We start from the raw sequence: 24234 nt of genomic DNA, 5'->3' as shown, positions 1-24234 counted from the left end.
TAATAGGAAACAATAATAAGTGAAATAATGACCAAATATTTTAGTTTCTAAAGTTGTATACTTGTATGAATGTGAGTGTGAATATGAGTGTGCCGGGTTAATATTAACCAAACATCACAAATACAAAAATACATCAGGGCTGTCGCTGGTCAGTAACCTGAACCAAGACGGTCTTGCCTGAACACACGTTTCAGCGTCACATTGTTGACAAGTAACTCCATCTCTTAGCACAACCATAAAGCATCTAATAGTTGCTATAGGGTGACCAACAACGAGAAAAAAAAGTTGTATAAAACTCATGAAGGCTGAGAAACTGAGTTTTTGATTTAATTGAAGTGAAACACAGAAATCGTCTCAATACTTCAACAATAAATGCGTTAAAATATCCGTTGTTCAATTTTTCAATGAAGTCATCAATTTGTGCTACCATGAAATATCAACTACAGTCTAATACTTAATTAGACTGTGTATCAAGTCTGTAACATAAATCGATACAAAATATTAACTTATCTTTCAAGAATGGATTTGTCTCCCAGAGCTTTCAATATTTAAAAAAAAAATCCTTTTTTTCCTTGAATGTCATATTCTCAACAAATCGTCTTCCAGTGCAAGGATATAGGATTTGTACTGTGAATATTCTATTTTATTACATGCCAGTGTGCATGATGTGTGAATATTTATTCTATTCAGTTGTGTATGTATAATCATATTTGCTAATTTTTATTTTGCGTTTTTCCAAAAAAATTAGGGGTTTCTCTGTTAGGGGGATTTTTAATATGATATAGGGGATTTCTTGGTTGGCAACTCTGATGAAAGGTCGTCACGAACTCAAATCGACTGGGTTGCTTAGCAACCAGATATCGCATAAATTCCGTCGGTTAGTGGTAGAAGGAATTTATTCATAACAAAAATATGCGCGAAACTTAGGCATTGATGTGTTTTTAACTTCAACTTTATTGAACTAAGCCAGGTGTATATAATATTGCGGTGTTATAAGATAAGACGAGAGGTTATTTGCCAGAGTCATCATTAAACGCCAGCAATGTCGTACAGAGATTTAAGAAGTAAGTAGGGTTATCTTATTTGTACCGTGTTTTATTATTCAAAGACGTATGCAAAGTATTTCATTTGTGGAGCATTAATATTAATTAATTACATTTCACTATTCCAATTATCGGAGAAACTGACGTATAGGCACTTCTGGTGATTTTGAAAGCGAAAATCGTTTAATTTGAGGGATTTATTTTATTTTATTTTTTTTTTTTTTGTTGGAGATGGGAGTAGACAATGTAAGAATTTTATAGCGATATATAGTTTCACTGCGATGCAACCTATTTGGAGGAAGAAACATTGTTGAGAAATGAAGTATAAATTACTTTTGAAATGAGAGGTGCGTCGTAATGGAGGTTATGTGATATTTTCTAGTGATAAAAGGAAACGTAGGAATATAAAAGATACGATACGATATTATGTGAAATAGCATAATTTATAGGCTGTTAATGAATTAAAGACAAAAATATTAAAACAGAACAAATAGTAACGAAATAATCACAATTCTCGTAATGTGTCTTCGTTTTTATATCCGCCATTAAGCATGTTAGCTCGTCACAGACCGATACTAACAACGGCACTGAAAATATCACCAGCCTTTCTCAGCACTTGAAAATCCCCGAATTCAATCGCTGTCATCCGAATCTTCCCATAGACCATGGATAGGAGGCCTTGACGTCTTCTAACCTAACCTAACCTAACCTAACCTAACCTAACCTAACCTTTAGGTAAATCTTTACAATAGCGTTACCAAAGGACGGACAGCAAAAAAGGACACATTCTTAGACAATTTTGAGTATATGCAAGCCATACCAAAAAGGCTAAACTGAACTAACCTGTCACTGATTCGTATATGCAAGGCAAACGAAAAACCTAAACTAACCTAACCTGTCACAGATTCGTATATGCAAATCAGTTGGGAAGCCTGAACCAAGTGTAACTGTTTAATATAAAATTATTATTATTATTATTATTATTATTATTATTACTGTTGTTGTTATTTTATTATTATTATTATTATTATTATTGTTATTTTATTATTATTATTATTATTATTATTGTTGTTGTTATTTTATTATTATTATTATTATTATTATTATTATTATTATTATTATTATTATTGAGTAGCTATGAAAGCTCTTGGCTGCTGAGCTTATAATGTAATACCACTGCACCCTAACTTGGCAAACAATTTTCCACTTAGGCTATCATGAATTTCTAAAATTTTTAGGTCACTCTTTTAGTTTGCCCAAATATCTAACTTAGGTCTTTCCAATGGTCTGTTTCTTAAAGAGTTTCTGCAAACAACCTTTTTATTGGTAGGCCTACTCTTCTTTCTTCTAGAGCTCTTAGCACATGTCCAGTCCATCGCAGTCTTCTTGCTTTAATCCTGGCCAAAGTATCAAGTTCATTGTAAAAGTCATAAATGATAATGTTAAATACTGTTATGGTTTATTTAACGATGCTCGCAACTGCAGAGGTTATATCAGCGTCGCGGATGTGCCGAAAGACATAAATTTCCGTAATGTACAGTTTCCTTCTAACTGCTCCCAATATTTTTCTCAAAATTTTTTCTGGCACAATACTATATAGGGCAGTGACGAAATGACACTAAAAAAATACATAGGTACCTACTATGGGGTGGCACCATTTTATTTGTGAATATTTTGAATATTACAAATAAAATTTCAAACAAACACAAACTACAATGAAAAGTGCAATATGGAAAATTGTTTTAATGCAGCACATGCTCAGTATGGCTACCATTTTTATTGTTAACTTCATTTACGTGAACTGCGATGTTACCGATAACCCTACGGCACATATCTTCTTCAATTTCACTGCAAGCTTGGACAATAAGCACAGTTTTTTTTCTTAGTCACACCACCATCCAAATGAAAATGTGTCTCTTATAAAACCAAATGTTATAAGAGTTTGTTGTCTATCTTCAGCTCAATGACAAAACAGTAGTCTGCTGCTTGTGGGCTTCTGTGAGTTTATGCACAACAGTCATTTTGTACAGAAACATATGAAGGTCACCTTTTAGAATCCATTGAACAGATCGTCTAGAAATTCCTAGTTTTAATGCTGCCTTTCTACTCGATTTTCCGGGGCTTCTCTGAATAGCAACTCTCACTGCTTCGATATTTTCTGGCAATACTCAGGCTTCGGTTTCAATATTGTTCCTTCTCTTACAAATTTTTCATACAATTGAATAATTTTGTTGGTAGGAGCCCATCGTGTTTGAAACTGTTGTCTAAAACCCCTCTGAGTCAAACAATACTTTATGTTTAATGAAAAATTAACACAACTGATAATCACTGCTGCGTCGTAAACCTTTCTTTGTCAGCCATTTTGTAAATATTGTCTCCTAGCGACAGTTTTGTGAATTATACTTCATTTGTTTATTCATTCATTTTTCCAAAACCACTGCAACTGTTAATGGGTCACTGAATGCGATGTTTCATATCACTGTTAAAATATAACAAAGACAAATGGTGGATGATCTCATGCACCACTCTGTAGGCTATAGGATATAATAATGAAATACCTCTAATGTTATTGCAGAGAGATTACCCATTTTGGAGAAAATAAAAAGACCAAATATGGTAGAAAAATTGCTTGCATCGAAAAATATGTAAATGAACACGCTTTTCCTTACATCCTCTCCTTCTATCCCCCCCTCGCAATCTCTCCCTCCCTCCCTCTCTCTCTCTCTCTCATGTTTAGTCAACTGTCCGAAGACAGGTTTGAACCTCACAAGTGTCCTATTATTAACACACAATTTTACTTACCTTGCTGATGTTGAGACTCGAACCAAGTGATTTTTACAATGAACTTGAACGTTTATATGATATTTTTGCCAAAAATGCATTAAAAATATTAATTTTATTGCAGATCTTAATGCAAAAATAAGTTAAGAACAACACTAGAGGCCTGTACAATTGGAAAACATGAAACTATTGATAATTTTGAGAATTTGACTAACACATATGCTGCTATTACACTCAAGTATCAGTATGCCATGGATTGCATTGACAAGGGAACAATTTTGTTTTCTGCTTTTCCCTCATCTCTCTGTTTCTCACACATCCACTCACCCATTACTATTCCTTTCGATCACTCTGTAATAGTAGGCCTTTGCGACCTTCAGTCTAATTTCCCAATTGAAATGTTTCAGTAATAAACACTTAAAACAATGGAACAGTTGTTTTCAACCATGCACTGTATGTGCATATACTGTTTGCAACTATAGGCAAGTTGTCAAGTCATTTGTTTGTTCCTCCTTAGTTCTTATTTCTATTGCCAGGTGTGCAAGAGGAGTCTTTTTTTTTAAGTAGGTTATTTTATGACGCTTTATTAACATCTTAGGTTATTTGGCATCTGAATGAGATGAAGGTGGTAATGCTGGTGAAATGAGTCCGGGGTCCAGCACCGAAAGTTACCCAGCATTTGCTCATATTGGGTTGAGAGAAAATCCTTTCAAGAACCTCAACCAGGTAACTTGTCCCGACTGGGAATCGAACCCGGGCCAACTGGTTTCGCGGCCAGACGCGCTAACCATTTCTCCACAGGTGTGGATGGGAGCCTTTTTAATCACTATCGGGTGCAAGAAGTGTCCACCATAGTCAGACGAACGAATTTGTGTTTTTAGTCCAGGCAAATACTCCTCTTTTGTAAAAACACTTGTCTCTTTTAGACGAGTATTTTCCTTGGACCATAAATACAAAAAAAAAAAATAATAATAATGTTACACCTATGTCGATAATATAGCCTATCACACATGACATTATCAATTAACACTTAGGTGTATTGTAACCTAGGGTTGCCAACTTTTTTCTGAAGAAAATACGGGAGACTAAATTTCACATATAAAAAAGGACAAATTATTTGATTCAGTTACTAAAAAACACTTTATTCTACACTTCAGCAGCCAGACTTAAGTTAAGAGTATTTTAAGACAGATTTTGTTTTGCGAAACAGTTGAAGTCGACTGCAGTTTTCAGCTTTGATTTGATTCAATGTGTCGTGCTCATATTTTGAACATCGGTGCAACTATTGTTCATGAGATGAAACACCCTCTTAGTATGAGGATTGCTACTTGGTATGCTTAGGACAAAACTAGCCAGTTTTTTTCTAAATTTATAACATTAACATGGTTTGATTTTAGACAGATGAGCACTAAAACCCATTTCTGGCAGATATTACTTTTTATAGACTGCACATTTTAATGCATCTTTTGAACAACAAAATTCATCTATCATCATAGGCCTATAATCAATCATAATTCACGGCAAAATCAAATGTTTAGAATAAAAATGTTTACATTATGCAAAAATAAGGGAGAAAAATGTTTGAAGAGAAGAATAATATGGAAGCCGGAAGACTGTTAAAAATTAGGAGCAAATACGGGAGGTCGATAACCCTATTGTCACCATGCAAAGACAAATTAATTTACATTAAAAAAATATGCTCCTTTGACTTCTTGCAGGGAAAGAGAAAGGTGTCAAAACATTTCTTGCTCCACTGGTGGTAGAAAAGTGGAATATTGCGCAAGTAGGGTAAAGTGCTGTGTATTCAAACTTTACCAAATTGTACCTTATTATTGAATGTCTAATTACAGATTTTACAGAAATGATGAGAGCACTTGGATATACACGATTAATTTCCATGGAGAATTTTCGCAATCCAAATTTTCCATTAGTTGCCGAGATTTTATTGTGGCTTGTGAAAAGATTTGATCCTGATGCAGACATAGCAACAGAATATGATAATGAACAAGACAGGGTGATTCTTGTTAGATCTGCTGCACAATTCATGGTAAGTAACATTTCTAAATACTTTCCTTGAAGCTTTATTGTATTGATGGAGTATCATAATGACAATTTTTGTAACATAGGCCTACATATTTTATAAGTTATCCTTTTTTTTTTTTAATTATAAAATTTCTAACTAATTTTCCAAAATGTACTTTTTAAGGACAGAGTTGAATTGAGATGTACTGGTAAGATAAACATTTGTTCATTACAAATTATTTTACACCAATGTACTCTACCATACTACAAATATTAATGCTAGGAACCTTCTCTGGAGGTAATTTAGAAATCTACTTTTTCTTCGTGTCATTTTCGAAGAGTGAATAATTTCTGATTGAACCGTTGATTAATTCTAAAGTACTACTACTACAACAAAACCACCACACCATCACCACCACCGCCACCACCATTTCTGCCACCAACAACACCACCACCACCACCACCACTAGCAATAACGACTCTTAAAAATAGTTATTTATGCAACAAGTGGATAATCTTGATGATCATGGCATGTGTGAATGTTTCACGAGTGTCATAATAAGATTATCCATGAGTTGGATACAACACTTTATGGCATCTTAGCATTATAAATTGTAGGAAACAAATTATGAAAGAAATTGGGGATCCATAGCTGACGGAGTTTTCATATGTTTGTATCGATTAGTTGCCCCTGGCATTGACACTGAATAAAGAGAAATGGATGACCTTGCAGATTATATTACAAATGTGACTTTATTTTGTTAATATAGTTTCTCTGAACCACAGAACTGTTTTATGTGATATTACAAAAGTGATAGAAAATTGTTAAAGATTGGAAATAAATTATATGTTACCTTCTGTTCTGCATTTCATTTCTTGTTACATTGCGCGTAGAAGCAGAAAGCAAGATAGTAAGCGTTCCAGTATTATGTCACAGCGAATACGTCATTCCTTTTATTGGCTTGCATGCTATAATAAGCCGATTACGCATGATATTGGATGTAGCAACAACCTGTTTATAATGCTAGGATGGCATAAAATATGTATTTCATATTTATATTCATAATCACAATAGTGATCTAGAGTGTATATATTAAAAAGTCCCTGAAATAATAGGACTGAAATGAACAAAGTTTACTCTTGATTTAAAACAAGATGAGCTTGATACATACTTAGTTAGGAGCCTAGATGTAAAAGAGATTTTTATTGTTGTAGGCATCAAAAGCTAATATAAAACTCAACACAAAGCGTATCTACCAAGCTGATGGGTATGCTGTTCGGGAGCTGTTGAAAGCAACATCTGTTCTGTACAATGCATTACGAGTTAACACAGCCATTCTTGCTGATGACACTTCTTCTGTATCTTCTCCAGTTGATATCTCATCTAAGGTATTTATTTATTGATCTACAGAACAAGTGGAACGATATTTCCTTCTCAGGTACTTTAACCTAACAGGTAATTTCTAAAGGAATATTGTTCTTCTTCTGCAACAGACCTGACCAAAATTACAATTTAAACTAAACTAAGTTAGGCCAGATTGTGATGAATGCAATTATTGGTATAATATAGGATTCAAATTAGAAAATCGTAAAGAATATTAGAAAACAGGCAGGTAAATGACAAATTGTTCTTTTACTACACATCATCGGCAGTGCTGAGTGTCATTGTGTTAATGTCTAATGACTAAAGGGAGAAAGAGGAGGAATAAAAGTTTCCAACTCATGGAAAAGTTGTTATTGGTCCAAACTCTACAGTACACTCCAGCCATAACATTTTAACCATGTAAATATTCAGTATGGTGAAATGTACTGTAATAATAATAATAATAATAATAATAATAATAATAATAATAATAATAATAATAATAATAATAATAATAATGCTAATAATAATAATAATAGTAATACTAATAGTGATAATAATGCAGTAATAACATGTGTATCACCCACATATACAGTAAAACCCCGTTTTAACATTCCTGTTTTTAAGAAATTTCCATTTTTAAAGAATAATCTGTTAAGTTCCAACCAATTACTATAAAAATAATGTAATCAATTCCTGCTTTTAAGAAAAACCGATTTAAGGAAAATCTCACTTTTAAGGAATACTTTTCAAGTGAATTTTGTGATAATGAAGCCTGAAATATCGACTTAACTTCTAGTAACCAATAATACCGGCATATTCAATAACACATTTCAATTGATAGTAATGCAGCACCATGTGGCTGTGTTATTTTTTATCGTTCTTTATGATCTTGTTTCATTGCTTTCACAGAGTGGTTGCTTTGCTTGCTTCATTCTCGCGAGTTTTGTGGATCCTGTTTCCAAGTTTTTATTTTATCTTTTTTTTAGTTTATGCTGTTCATGCATCTTCATAATGACGACTAAATGGAAGAAATTAACTATCAGGCAGAAAATGAAAATAATAAAGGATGTTGAGGCTAGTCCTCAAATAACACTGTCTCATATGGCAATAAAAGCATGGTTTGCCAATTACTTCATTATGGGAAATAAGGAAGAAGAAAAAAAAATTTCAATGACTAGTTTCAGTGTGTTTCGGGTTCAGTCAAATGGAAAAAACATTCGTGCCTCACCATTTGAATTATTAGACAGTTATTACATTTTATCATACGTACCTATACTGTAATAAAATAGATATTGACATAATTTTAAGTATAATATAGGCCTAAGCCTAAATCTAAATGGGGTAGATATTTTCTGTCCTCTTTAATAATTATAGTTCTCTTGACTTTCCCTATGTAGCTAACTGTAAAAGCATTATTATTAAGTTTTATCATAATTATTTTTGTAATATTAACATACATTTAATTATGATATAAGCACAGTCTAGTAAAGTAGCCACGTTCAATTAGTAGGCTAGCGGTGTCAAAGAGGATGGAAGCTTTGTAGTTTCAATAATTTTAATTATGTCGTGCTGTCCATTGTCGTCAAGTCTTTTGAAGGCCGCTCCAATACAACACGCGGAGTGTATGGACGGAAGCTTTGTAGTTTCAATAATTTTAATTATGTCGCGCTGTCCATTGTCGTCAAGTCTTTTGAAGGCCGCTCCAATACTCCACGCGGAGTGTATGGACGGAAGCTTTGTAGTTTCAATAATTTTAATTATGTCGCGCTGTCCATTGTCGTCAAGTCTTTTGAAGGCCGCTCCAATACTCCACGCGGACTGTATGGACGGAAGCTTTGTAGTTTCAATAATTTTAATTATGTCGCGCTGTCCATTGTCGTCAAGTCTTTTGAAGGCCGCTCCAATACTCCACGCGGACTGTATGGACGGAAGCTTTGTAGTTTCAATAATTTTAATTATGTCGCGCTGTCCATTGTCGTCAAGTCTTTTGAAGGCCGCTCTAATACTCCACGCGGACTGTATGGACGGAAGCTTTGTAGTTTCAATAATTTTAATTATGTCGCGCTGTCCATTGTCGTCAAGTCTTTTGAAGGCCGCTCCAATACTCCACGCGGAGTGTATGGACGGAAGCTTTGTAGTTTCAATAATTTTAATTATGTCGCGCTGTCCATTGTCGTCAAGTCTTTTGAAGGCCGCTCCAATACTCCACGCGGAGTGTATGGACGGAAGCTTTGTAGTTTCAATAATTTTAATTATGTCGTGCTGTCCATTGTCGTCAAGTCTTTTGAAGGCCGCTCCAATACAACACGCGGAGTGTATGGACGGAAGCTTTGTAGTTTCAATAATTTTAATTATGTCGCGCTGTCCATTGTCGTCAAGTCTTTTGAAGGCCGCTCCAATACTCCACGCGGAGTGTATGGACGGAAGCTTTGTAGTTTCAATAATTTTAATTATGTCGCGCTGTCCATTGTCGTCAAGTCTTTTGAAGGCCGCTCCAATACTCCACGCGGACTGTATGGACGGAAGCTTTGTAGTTTCAATAATTTTAATTATGTCGCGCTGTCCATTGTCGTCAAGTCTTTTGAAGGCCGCTCCAATACTCCACGCGGAGTGTATGGATGGAAGCTTTGTAGTTTCAATAATTTTAATTATGTCGCGCTGTCCATTGTCGTCAAGTCTTTTGAAGGCCGCTCCAATACTCCACGCGGACTGTATGGACGGAAGCTTTGTAGTTTCAATAATTTTAATTATGTCGCGCTGTCCATTGTCGTCAAGTCTTTTGAAGGCCGCTCCAATACTCCACGCGGAGTGTATGGATGGAAGCTTTGTAGTTTCAATAATTTTAATTATGTCGCGCTGTCCATTGTCGTCAAGTCTTTTGAAGGCCGCTCCAATACTCCACGCGGACTGTATGGACGGAAGCTTTGTAGTTTCAATAATTTTAATTATGTCGTGCTGTCCATTGTCGTCAAGTCTTTTGAAGGCCGCTCCAATACAACACGCGGAGTGTATATATAAACCAGAGTTGCAAATTTTAGCAGTGTGTCTTGTTCCATGTTATATTAATATATAGCAGCAACAATCAAGACGTGACAACGTCGCATTTTCATTTTATTATCGGTGCATGCAATAAAGACCTACAAATCTTAAAAGGAATGCCGCTGCCTAATAATTAAACGAGGCTACTATATATACAATCACGAAGCTCAATACGTAGTAAATATGCAAACATTAGATAGTTGCTCACCACTGGGATCGCTAATATCGCTCATTACAGGCAGTGCAAAATAGTACCGTCAGAGTCTATTGTTTTTAGTACCCTCAAAACTCAAGCTTCGTGACTGTATATAGTAGACTGTGATATAAGCCTAAATCTGTAGTGTAAATATTTTGTAAGAAAATATATATTGACGTAATTTATAGGATAATATAGGCCTATGCCTAAATCTAAGTACATATTTTCTTTATTTTTTTTTCGAACAATGTCCTCCTTTTTGAAGCTTTGTGTCCTCTTTTCTATCGATGTGAATCTGATCACCCTAATCATTAATATTGTTAGGCATATTATTATTATTATTATTATTATTATTATTATTATTATTATTATTAAGCCTATTACTGTTATTGTTAAATGTTATGTTTTATTTAACAACGCTCGCAACTGCCGAGGTTATATCAGCATCGCTGGTATGCCAGAATTTTTGCCCCACAGGAGTTCTTTTACATGCCAGTAAATCTACAGACATGAGCCTGTCGTATTTAAGCATACTTAAATACCATCGACCTGGCCTGGGATTGAACCCGAAACCTCGGGCATAGAAGGCCAGCGCTATACCAACTGAGCCAACCAGGGCGACTATTATTATTATTATTATTATTATTATTATTATTATTATTATTATTATTATTATTATTATGTTACGGTATTATTATACTATGTTCTAATAGAACATATTCATGAATATTATGTAAAAGTGTTTTCCAGAGTTAAAGGTAACAAAGAGCCTGAATAAATTATTTTTAAACAGTGAACCTTAACATATTCATGCCACACGTTTCTGCAGTTCCATTCTAAAATTCCATTTGATATATTTTACGTTAAACTCAGTAACTATTTGTGAATAAACGAATGTTTCTAGGAGAACTGTAATTGTTTAAATTAGCTACTGAAAAAACGTTACTTTTGCTGTAGATTTCGCAATAATTGAATTAATGACATTAATTCTATCAATAACATAAAGCTGACACTCTCTTCCATAAGTGCTATGAATTTCAAATGTAGAAAAAAATCTGTCGGTTAAAGTAATACTTCAAGCAAAATAAAAAATGAGAGAATAAACAAAAAATTACACACTCGGATTCGCACCACTACGTGATCTGAATAAAGGAATGCTCAGCGGAAAGTGTATGGCTGCATACACAACCTGCACAGCATCAATCGGTGGTAATCAGAGGTCTCCGATTGAAAGCGCGCAAACAACTGCTCTGGAGAAAACCTAATCATGTGCAGCACTATTCCAGACTTACGGGACATTCTGCATATAAATGACATATCTGAATCTTTAAAATACTGCTGACACCACCTCTAAGCAGACGACCTTCAAATATAACACACACTTATATACTGACAAAATAAATCATGCACTAAGTAAAATTAACGAAAAACTCGACACAATTTGGACATGGACACGAAAATTTCGACTTAAACTCAAGTCAGAAAAATCATAGGCAATGGTTGTGGGTCATCCACGTTTATTAAACGCTTTTATCATACTAAATCTTCCTCCCATTAAAATAAATGGCACAAAAATTCCATTCAGTGAATCAGTAAAAAACCCAGGTATACATATGGACGAAACTTTAAATTGAAACATTGAGGTTGCATTGAAACTTGCAAGCAGGTATTCTCATTAATCTTCTTGTTTAGACGATTGAAGCATTTTCCACCTTTTTCCCTGAAAAAGATTTTAGTGCAAACACTCGTAATGCCCCACTTTGATTACCGTGATATTCTGTTTGCTGTCTCAAGTATTACTTTGGTGCAGAGACTGCAGCATGTTCATAAAATATGCATTCATTTCGTCTGCAATGTTTGCCGGGCTAATCATGTAACAACATCCATCAAAATGTTGTCCTGACTCCGTGTAGAAGACCGTAGAAAAATTCACTGTCTTTCCCTACTCTTTCGTATTATATAGTGCATTTTTCTGCTCTTGTTTACCTCGCATCCCAGTTTTAAAATCTATCCACTTACCATAGACACACGATCGTAGTACTTCTCAATACTAGTCATATCCTTCCACCGAACATCCTCATACTCATCTTCTTTCACTGTAACTGTTTCTCGACTTTAAAATTCCCTACTTGAGCTGTCAGAGACTGTCGGACATCAAAGGAATTTAAGACTAAACTTACGAATCGTTTATCAATTGAATCAGTCGGAGCTAAAAGGAACTAAGTCACTTTTCACAACCTTTCAGGAGAAGCAAAAAACATTCCACTAATAACACAAATGTACATATTTTTATGTTGTAGAAGGCAAAAGAATATATAAAAGTCTTAGTTCCTTCTTCCACTGTTCGATGTGCTTGACATCCGACCACAAACTGCATATTTTGACTTAGTTCCTTTTAGCTCCAATCGATTCAATTAATTCTTGTTAGCAATAGCAATTGTTTGAATTTTTTTAATGCTTATGCTTATACATAAAAAATAACAGTTTAAATATTCAAATTACTTAATATTACTATTATTACTTATATCAATATTTATTATTTAGTTTTACTCTTATTATTTACTATTATTCTTCACTGTTATATTATTGTTGTACTTTCCAGTTACTATTGTAATATTATTGTAATGTAAGGCTATTGTATTCAATAATTGAAATATGGCTGGGCAGAAGGGAAAGCTTGCAGGCCTTAGCTCTATCAGATTAAATAAATTATTATTATTATTATCATTATTATTATTATTATTATTATTATTATTATTATTATTATTATGTTGTAATAAAATTTCTTAACACTTGTGTAATTTTGTATAATGGGGAAATTTGTCCAATTTGGAAAGTAAATTCGGCCTCTTGAGATTCTGCTTTGAACAAGTTTTACTGTACCGAGACTTTTTGTCAGCATGGTATAAAGTTACAACACGAGTCAAGGAATACACAAATAGTCTTTCTGGTAGAAATATAAACCTTAACTAGATGTATACCGATAGCAAGATTTTTATTCAGTGTGGGCCAACTAGAGTCAAGGAACACATGAATGATCTTTTTGTAGGATAAATCTGAACTTATCCAAAGAGAATCGAATCTAGGTCTGTTGAATTTGTAAATAAAGCACCACCTTTTGAGCCTATAGTACTGCAATGGTCAAAATTATCAAAAATAAATTGTTAGCCTATCTTTCTAGTGCATGTTAACTGAGTGGCGTAGTATCATTTTATTAATCTGAAGATTCACATATCGGACTGGTCTTCTGTGCCCAAGGTTGCGGGTTCGATACCGGCTCAGGTTGATGGCATTTAAGTTGTCGCATTTAAGTACGCATTTAAGTGTACTTAAATCCGACAGGCTCACGTCAGTATATTTACTAGCATATAAAAGAACTCCTTCGGGACAAAATTCTGGCACACTGATGATGTTAATATAACCTCGGCAATTGCGAACATCGTTAAATAAAAAGGAAAAACATAACATATGATTCACATTCAGATTCTGGCAAGTCCAGGTTTAATGCATGGTGGATGAAACTCCTTTAGGACAACATTTTTAGTGCACTTTCGTCTCCCTTGCTTTCTTTCCATAATTTTATTGTTATCATCGACATTGTCCATTATTGGTGCAAACTAAATCCACCTGCAAATGGTGTGATAGAGGCAGTGACTAATTTGGCAAAGTAATGTACAAAATTAAATTTTGGTGGGGAGTTGCATGGTTTGCAGTATTATACCTGTGTTTGGAAGAAAGAACTTGGTCCTAATGTAAACTCGTTTCTTCTAAATTATGTTTCAATGTAACTATTTAAAATCTTCTGTTTCAGATTCACGAACTGATGCAGACAAGACAGCTGGCATCACAGATTACAACGAAAGGAGCTGGACTATATGATCTGCTGGGTAAAGAAGTAGAAATGCGAGTAAGTTTAAAATTGTAATAAATGACATATTTCCTGCCAGGGACTAAGTGCATAAGTAAACAAATTCAGTGTTCATGGATCCGCACAGTACAAGTCATTTAGCAATGAGTAGAATAAAAATATTACTTTGCAATGAAAATAAATCAGATTCATAAAATATTTTGATGTTTCATTCATTTCAAATCCTCACCAGTTTATATTGTTACTTATTTGAAAACTTCAAACCTTTATCTTGAAAACTAGATATTTTTTACTTGTACTCTTACTCCCTGGCACGAATTATTTTAGTATCATTCAACTATTGTACAAATTCCAAATACTACAAAATGTTAGCAATGCCATTATTAATGTATAGATCTGAGAACTATGCCATTAACAGAGCAGTGAAGATGGCTGGAATGGAGTTTTTGACATATTGATGGTTAAGAAATGATACCTCATATGTCCGCTGCTGTGGAGTAATGGTTAGTACATCTGACCATGAAACGAATGGGCGTAGGTTCAAATCTTGGTTGGGGAAATTACCTGATTGAGATTTTTTCTGAGGTTTTCCCTCAACCAATTGAAACAGAATTGCTGGACAACTTTCGCATTGGACCTCGTATTCATTTCGTCGTCATAATTACACTTCCCCTCTTTCATCATCACCTCTGTTTCTTTCCTAGGTTTTGGACTTGCTCTGATGTAGAACAGAACGTGAATCCCTTGGTCAGTCATTGGTGGTAGCGCTATGCACCATGGGCTCATGGTAACTCATGGGACTGGGGTTGAGGGACCGTTGTGAGGTGGACTCTCCACTGTAACTTGTGGGACCAGGGTTGAGAGACCACAGGGAGGGCTACTTGGAATGGTAAAGGGATCATGTAGGCTGTAGGTGAGTTTGGTGGTGGTGCACAGGAGGGTCTGTAGTGCAGGGAATCTTAGGGCATGCACAACATTCCACCCAGGGTAGTACAAGGACAGTCCCAGTCCGTGCCCTTCTCGAAAGAGGAAATAGAATAATGGATAATAGATAGAATAGATACCTCGTATCTGTAATTTTGTAGGTTAATCAAACAACTGTTTTAAAAATTAATTTTACTCAAAATACATAAACTTTTTATATGTTTCTGCTTTGCAAGATCTTCTACTTGAGGACAAAATATTAGTTTACTATTCAATTTGTGAACATAATAATGTAGTTAATCTAAATAATAGTTTATTTAAACTAAATGACCATTTTTGTAGATACGAGATGTCACTTCTTAGCCTTCGATATTTAATTCATTTCATCCTTAAAGATCAGGTATGCAGTAATGCTATTTGACAACTACTGGCACACATTTTTAATCTGAATGACAGACTACTTGGAAAATAAAAGAAGCTAGCAGGGACATATTTTAAGGATGAAAAATAAGAAATTGCACAGAGGCAGACACTGTTATATAAACCAATGGGTGGTCATATATTGGAACACCCAGATGATGGAAGGATGTTTTCTGAGATGGAATGGACCAGTGGGCCCACCTTGAAGTAGTAGTAGTAGTTGATGATGATGATGATGATGATGATGGCTTACACACACACACACACACACACACACACACATGCATGCACATACCGTATATATACTATACTACAGGCACACATGGCATACTTTTGAAATAAAAATTGATCAACTTCAAGGGAGAAAGTAAATTGAATTATTTATGTTGGGTTTGGAGGACATTTTTTCAGGGTCATTTGAAGATCAATCTAATTTTATTTTAAAGAAAGCCTATAGTTTTTATTTTTTATTCTCATTCCTCTTAGAAAAATAAGCAATATTTGTATAAACCTTTTTCAGTTTAGCAGTTTTCAAAGATATTTGAAAAGTAAAAATTGTACACACGCACTCACGCTCGCTCGCTTGCTCTCTCTCTGTCTCTATATCTGTATGCAATGAGGACTAAGGAATAATGCATTTTGATAATTTGGCAGCCAAGTGGCCTGTCACAGTGTGCAAATGAACATAGGCCTAATGTTTTTGATATTCACATGAAACTTTTCTCCATCTAGTGTGTAACCAGCCTTATTAATGCCAAGGAAGCGTGTAGGGGAATGAGTGTATTACCAGTGTTTTAAAACTGATTTCCAAGCATCAATCCAAGCTTTTTATTCACAATCTACATATTTAAATACCGACTTCTTTCATGATTTATATATTTAAATAAAGACTTTTTTGTGATTTACATATTTAAATAACGACTTTTTCACGAATTACAGTAATTTTATTTACCGACTTTGATGTATTTTATTCACTGTTTTACAGTGTCCCGAATTTAAAAGAAAACCTACAAATTAAACCAAACCCTTTAACTCTATTAAATATAGAATATAATCTAAATTTAACAGAAGAAATACTAAAATCAGAAGTAAACACTGAAATACTAAAACAATTGCCTTTAGGGACAATTAATATTAGGTACCCTCCACAAAACTGGCTTCATTTATACACTGACGGATCCTTGATCTCCAGAGAACAAGGTGCTGGTGCAGGTGTTACGTGCTGTCTCTTCTCACTTTATAGATCTCTTGGATATGTAACAACAAGTTTTGATGGAGAAATCATTGCAATAAGTGAAAGTCTCAGGAATCTTCTATGCCACATCAATAAATTTAAAAATGCAGTTATATTGTCAGACTCCAAAGCAGCTATTCTATCAATAGTCTGTAAACACACACCTTCATCTCAAACAGCAGAAATAACTAAAATGCTCTCTCAGTTAATATCACTTAATAAAAGAATTGTATTCCAATGGATACCATCCCATTGTGGAATCCTGGGAAACGAGAATGTGGATGCTTTAGCAAAGAAGGGCAGCACTGCTACTTACAGACCTGTTACTAAATCTACGTATTACTCTGTGAAAAGATTTATTAAATCTACATACTTAGACTTCAACAAACAAAATTTGATAACACAATCCCAAGGGAAAAAATGGAACTCTCTGCATCAAAATCCACAGTTAATTCCCGATTTACCACGAAAATCGTCTGTAGCTGCATTTAGATTGGCAACAGGCCATGATTGTTTGGCCAAACACCTGCATAGAATTGGAATATATCAGTTCCCTAACTGCCCACTGTGCAACTCAAACCAAGAAATGGATTCGGAACACCTCAATATCTGTGCTTCAGTGGCTGGCCATGATAATATCTTTGAAAAATATTGGAGTGCAAGAGGTCAAATGACTTTATTGTCAAACGTCTGGCATTAGAAAACAACAACAACAGTGTCCCTAGTTATAGGTTATAGATTTTGTTGTGCTTTCTGTAGGATTGACGTTTATTTCACTTTTATTTTGATGTAGTGTCTGTACTTTTAGTATGAATCCAATATAGTTCTTTAATATGCTTAGTTGCTCAAGCGAATAGGCCTAATATTAATAATAAAGCACCAAGCAAAATGGTTCAGTTGTAAAACACTGAACTCGCATTTGGAAGGTCCCTAAGAATTACACATGGTGGACACATCTGCAGATATAGGGACTGGATGGCACCAATCTATTGGGGTTTGTAGATTGCATATAGAGCAATCCAACAATGTACCATTCCAAACAGTCAGAAGCAGCGATATGACCTTGCAGTTTGAGTCACTATAAATAAATCTGAAATAAAACAAATAATGCGCAATATACTTCACAAGATTTTTTTTATTTATGATGTACTTTGCCTCAGGTGGTTTATGGATCACTTAAAACATTGTAATATCTAATTTTATTCAACAATAAGCATAATTAATTTCTCACAATTAGAACTGGAATTATGCTAGAGGCCTAATTTATGAAAAAGTGACAAGAAGAAATTCTTTAGAATTTAATGTCTCTTCCATGTTCTGTATTCAACACTAAGTAATATTCTGGATAGAGTTCAAATATTACCTATAAACCCCCCTCCCCCTTTCCTCAACTAAATTATTAAATACAAATAATTATCCCGAAACAATAATATGATTGTAAATTAATTTTGTTATTCAGGAGTTACGCAACATGCGTGTGAGCCGGCAACTTGAGATGACAGAAGTAGAGACTGCTGTGAGACAAGCCTTAGAAACAATCAAACAGGAGATTGCAAATACAAAACAGCTGATGGAGAATGTGTCTGCCAGTGAGGCTAGCCTTGACAGTAAGATTGAGAAGAAGCGAAATGAACTCGAGCGGAACCAGAAACGTCTACAGACCTTGAAGAAAGTCAGGTGCGTTGAATGTATTGAGAATACACCAAACACAGCATGTTTCTATGTCGGCATGGTCCTTCCAGAAGCTTTTACATCTGATTTAATTAATTAGTGAAATGAAATTAGCATTAAAATATGACATATTGTTATATTCTACTATTTGTTTTCATGCTGCACTGCCATGACATTTACACTGGTTGTAGGGCTCTTATGAAATCTGTTTAGTACTTCTCATAAGTGCTAAAGTACAGTTGTTTTTTGTTTTCTTTCCTTAATGGCTGTTTATAGTATGGAACAATATGAACAAACACTTCTCTGCATCGAAAACAAAAAACCTAAACCTAATCATTCTGATAGCGGCTCAGCAGCACTAAAAAATGCATACATACATACATACATACATACATACATACATACGTGTTCTGTCCATGGGTAGGTCTTTAACTGCAAACCCAGCATTCTCCAATCTTTCCTCTTTTCTGCCTTCCTCTTAGTCTCCGCATATGATCCACATATCTTATTATTGTCTATCATCTGATATCTTCTACTGCCCTGAACTTTTCTCCCGTTCACCATTTCTTTCAGTACATCCTTCAGTACGCAGTTTCTTCTCAGCCAGTGACCCAACCAATTCCTTTTTCTCTTTCTGATCAGTTTCAGCATCATTCTTTCTTCACCCACTCTTTCCAACACAACTTCATTTCTTATTCTGTCTGTCCATTTCTCACGCTCCATTCTTCTCCATATCCACATTTCAAATGCTTCCATTCGTTTCTCTTCATTTCGTCGTAATGTCCACGTTTCTGCCCCATACAATGCCACACTCCACACAAAGCACTTCACTAGTCTCTTCCTTAGTCCTTTTTCCAGAGGTCCGCAGAAGATGCTTCTTTTTTTATTAAGTTTCCTTTGCCATTGCTATCCTCCTTTTGACTTCCTGGCTGCAGCTTCAGCACTAAATAGTGCTTGCATATTAAATACGGAATCTTGACAATGCCAGAATCTAGGATGATATTCACAAACAGCACAAACGCCATCTGACATTTCACACTATAAACAGACACTCAGTGTTTTATGTAAACATATGCTTTTTTCCTTCATTTCTTGAATTGTAAGATAAATATGTTGAAAATGGTCCATAATAAAATTGTCATTAATATCTTAAATTCAAAACTTTGTAATGTTCCGTGATTTAACCACAACTTCTGAGTGAAGTAATCATATTTCTATTCGTACTGTTTATACTGACTCTCATTATAGCATGTTTTAATGTGTTAGCTGTATATCATTAGTTCTGTTATGTCTTTTACTTATTGATAGTTTTATTGGTAGTATTCAAAAGTATTATTTTAAATTGTTCTTCATAAGTGCTATCCTTTAGGAAAGAAAACACGTGAATGTTATATGCCCATTTGCAGACCAGCTTTCTTAGAGGAGTTTGAACGTTTAGAAGTGGAATTACAGCAGCTATATCAGGATTATCTTGTGCGGTTTCGATGCCTGGCATATTTAGAACAGCAGCAAGATGAGGCTGAGCAGGCGGAGCAGGAACGTATGGAGAAGAGACAGGTAATAAATATTGTCATCCTCTTTCCTTTATCCCTCCCTCTCCTTTTCTCCACTTCTCTCTTTCTCAGCCTATTACATTCTCACACACAAAATGGTTTTCTTAAGCTTTGACTCCTAACCAAAAATATATCTCCTGTAACTTCGTAGGCCTATTGAGTCATTTCATGGCATATGACAAGTTATGTTTTTACGATATACTATATAATATAGAGAGCTATCTTTCCTTTAGATTACATTTTAATGTATATTTATTAGTCTCACGCAACATTTTGCATTTTCCTTATGATACAGAATAGCGCACATAAAATTTAAAATGAAAAATTATATAAACAGGTTTCAAACAAAAGAAGTTTAGATATATAACAAAAAAGAGACCTAGTATAATTGAGGACCGTTTTTGCAAAACTTGCTAACTGAAAAAAACTAAATTTTACAGGAGAGACAAAACACTATAGTAAGCAAGTTTTGCTGTATCTCTCACTTATAGCAGAAATCAAGTTTTGAAAAAAACCATCACACTTTGACACACTACAATGAAGAGAAATAACCCAATTTTACTAAGATGCTTTGAACATCATGTAGAGGCCTGCCTTATGTTAACGAATCCATCAAAATCTCAATTTTGCAGTTAGCAAGTTTTGCAAAAACGATCATTTAAATTGAGTGTACACCATAAAGATGCTGACGAAACAACTCTGCAGAAAATTTATTATGGTGGTGACGATGGCATCTTAAAGTTCTCTCTTCAGCTTGTATTTTTCCCCTCCACTTTACAGAGGTTTTCGGGATGGTGCCTCTCGCTCCGAAGAAGAGACCAGTAACTGTGATTTTTTTCAATGTTGTATTTGACTGATAGGAACTGAATTGTGGGTTCGTAAATTTTCTTTCTCAGATGGTTGAATGGCTGAATTTTCAAATATGATCATAGGATCAATTATTTTGGTTGGTTTCTATTTATAGGTGTGATATCGATCCTAATAATAATAATAATAATAATAATAATAATAATAATAATAATAATAATAATAATAATAATAATAATAATAACAATAATAATAATAATAATAATAATAATAATTTATTTATTTATTTGTTTATTTACTTATATTTAATGTACTGTACAACAGCCAGTGGCCAATTACAGTTCAGCACAAAGACAATATAACAGAAAACATTAGCAGTGATATAAATTACATTAAAAGTACAATGGAATAATTAAAATAAATGCAGTTAAATAAAATGATAATTGCAAATGAAAGAATGAAATCATATAAATGAAGAATGGAATCATATAAATAGTATTATAAAGATATACAAGATGACGAGAATATTATAATACATATCTAAACAAAAGGCATAAAACTCAAAAAGTATATACTACACATTAAATGGATCCAAGTTCAATCCTTGCAAATTAGCATATTTTATACATCTGCAGACTGGAGAGAGAGATTTATAATTTATATTATAAAAAAATTTGATGAAATGTTAAACCCTTAGCAGGAATACGAAGACTGATATTGCTTATGAATGATTCACAATCAATATCACCCTTAATGAAGTTACAAAAAAATAAATAATCAGGATCTTGACGTCTGCTAAATAAACTACAGCAATTAAAATAATAATAATAATAATAATAATAATAATAATAATAATAATAATAATAATAATAATAATAATAATAATAATCTTCTTCTTCTTCTTATTATTATTATATTTATATTTTTATCTATTTTTTTATTTACTTATTGATATTTATGTGCTGGAAAACAGCCATTGGCCAATAGAAGCCCAGCACAATAATAATAATAATAATAATAATAATAATAATAATAATAATAATAATAATAAACATAATAAACATTGAAAATATGTAAAAATCAACAAGAAGTATAAAACATTAATTTATAAAAAGTTCAAAATATATTCACAAACTGCTGGCAGAGAAAGAGAATTACTCAACTTTGTATTGTAAAAGAATTTGGAAATACCGTTTGCCTTATTGCTAAGCAGCACTTTCAGTTATCTTCATGTGGCTAGTGAGATAATCACAAAAGAATCTGTTGGTTAGTTACTCATCATTAAGACTAATTTTTATTATGTTAACAATAAAAATTAAATACTTAGTTTTATTTGAAAACATTGTACAGGAAATGTTACATTATTTAGGGTTTTTCCTGGGTCGATATGTGTCACCTCCTCCTCCACTTCTTTTCTTGCATATTTCTAGTTTCTCTAAATTTTCTAAAAAATGCACGATGACTGTCTACTTTTGACAACTGAAAAATTCTCTTCAAACCTTCTTTGTACTTTTTTGTCTGTCATTGTTATGTGAATAACTCCCTGAACACGAGTGTTATTCATTCAGAGATGCGTTAGAACATGATTTATGTTTATATTTATTTTACTAGCAATACATTTATCTGCTTATCAGGCAGAGTTAATGAGTATATGAGAAACATAAACAAACAAATAAACGTTAAGTTATATAGGAAACCGAGAAACATCCATTCCAACCACATGATCATCACAAAAAAAATTGCTTGTACTATACTGTTCACCCATTATCTTTTTGTTGTCAAAATTTCCAACCCATATCAGGTTTATAAGCATGAATGATTGATTGGTTTCTATTGCTTGCAGACTTGATCAACTGAGATCTTTCTAGAAATTCTAGTCTGTCAGTATCAAATATCGAATTTCTTCTATGGTGGAAGCAGAATTCATTGCTCCATGATAGTAGGGGAATAATCAAGGATGTTAATTAGCAGGCGAAAATTTTGACTGGAGTTTTCACATTCTTTTACATATAAATTTATGACTTCTCTTTTCAGGAGAACTTAAGCAATAATTTTTATCCTCTTCAAAAATCTGTTATTCTCGCTTGGATTTGAACCTAATTACTCTTGGATTTGGTAGCAAGCATGATAACTATTAGACCACCAAGGTTTTGGAAATTTGAAGTCTAGTAGCAAAAACCTATAGCAAAAGAATTGGAATTAGTAACTTCACTACTTGCATACTAACATTCTGATTATTGAATACATTTACTTTTCATCATACATATGAATAGAATCATTAAAGATTGGAAACAGACGTGTCATTGTTCAGTCGAAATTTACAGTTTGACAGTCGACTCTTTGCTGATGATTTAGCCCTAGTTGCATGCAATGAAGATGAGTTTCATTATTCAGTGCGTATCTAAATATGATCACTTAAAATACGACATGGAAATCAATATTAAAAAAAACAAAAGTCATGGCATTTCATGGGAAATACCTGGTTGCAAGAAAACTTTGCTTAAACAACAAATTAATAGAAAGAGTAAATGGGTTTAAATATCTTGGCTATAATTTAACATTTTTTTGGTGAAACAGATATAACTTATAAAATTTGCAAATACAATAAAACAATGGGAATAATCAACAAAATTGTGAAGCCTTCCCTAGTACGGTGACACACAAAAATGCATTTGTATGAAATCTTAGTTAGGAAGTGAAGCGTGGACAATAAAAAGTACGGATGTCAACAGAATAACGGCCTGTGAAATGAAATTTATGAGAGCAACACTAGGTATAGTCACTTGGACCACAAAAGAAATGAGGATATCATGCAAGAACTTCAATTACAACCAGTTTCACAGTTTATAAACAAGCACAGGAAAAACCATGTCCAACAAATGAATTGGAAATAGACTTCCAAAAGCCATGCTTCAATACTGTCCCCAAGGGAAGAGATCTTTACGCCATCCAAAAAAAAGGTGTACCGAGAATGACTCACTGAAACTGTAACAGGCCTTGGGCCTTATACTTGTTTGAGCCACCAGTGTGGCTCAGTCAGTTAAGGCGCTTGCCTGACAGTCTGAAATTGCGCTCGGGCACGGGTTCGATCCCCGCTTGGGCTGATTACCAAGTTCGGTTTTTTTCGAGGTTTTCTCAAACCGTAAGGTGAATGCCAGGTAATCTATGGCGAATCCTCGGCTTCATCTCGCCAAATACCATCTCGCTATCACCAATCTCATCGACGCTAAATAACCTAGTAGTTGACACAGCGTCTTTAAATAACCAACTAAAAAAATATATACACTTGTTTGGATGGTGATGAATACAT

The 24234-nt window shown here is 34.0% G+C and overlaps 1 protein-coding gene across 1 annotated transcript in view; it reads left to right on the top strand.

Moving 5' to 3' along the window:
* Positions 1 to 869: 869 nt before the first annotated feature.
* Cluap1 (clusterin associated protein 1) overlaps positions 870 to 24234 on the top strand; it is a 33658-nt gene continuing 10293 nt past the window's right edge. Inside the window, exons 1-6 of the mRNA XM_069841394.1 lie at positions 870 to 1064; positions 5675 to 5871; positions 7062 to 7235; positions 14259 to 14354; positions 18353 to 18570; positions 19971 to 20121. Coding sequence (XP_069697495.1) covers positions 1043 to 1064; positions 5675 to 5871; positions 7062 to 7235; positions 14259 to 14354; positions 18353 to 18570; positions 19971 to 20121 — 858 coding nt within the window. The 5' untranslated portion in view covers positions 870 to 1042. The remainder of the gene's footprint in view (positions 1065 to 5674; positions 5872 to 7061; positions 7236 to 14258; positions 14355 to 18352; positions 18571 to 19970; positions 20122 to 24234) is intronic.

The sequence above is a fragment of the Periplaneta americana genome, chromosome 12 (assembly GCF_040183065.1).
Source record: "Periplaneta americana isolate PAMFEO1 chromosome 12, P.americana_PAMFEO1_priV1, whole genome shotgun sequence".
Classification (NCBI taxonomy): domain Eukaryota; kingdom Metazoa; phylum Arthropoda; class Insecta; order Blattodea; family Blattidae; genus Periplaneta; species Periplaneta americana.
This window is presented reverse-complemented; position numbering and strand designations above follow the sequence as displayed.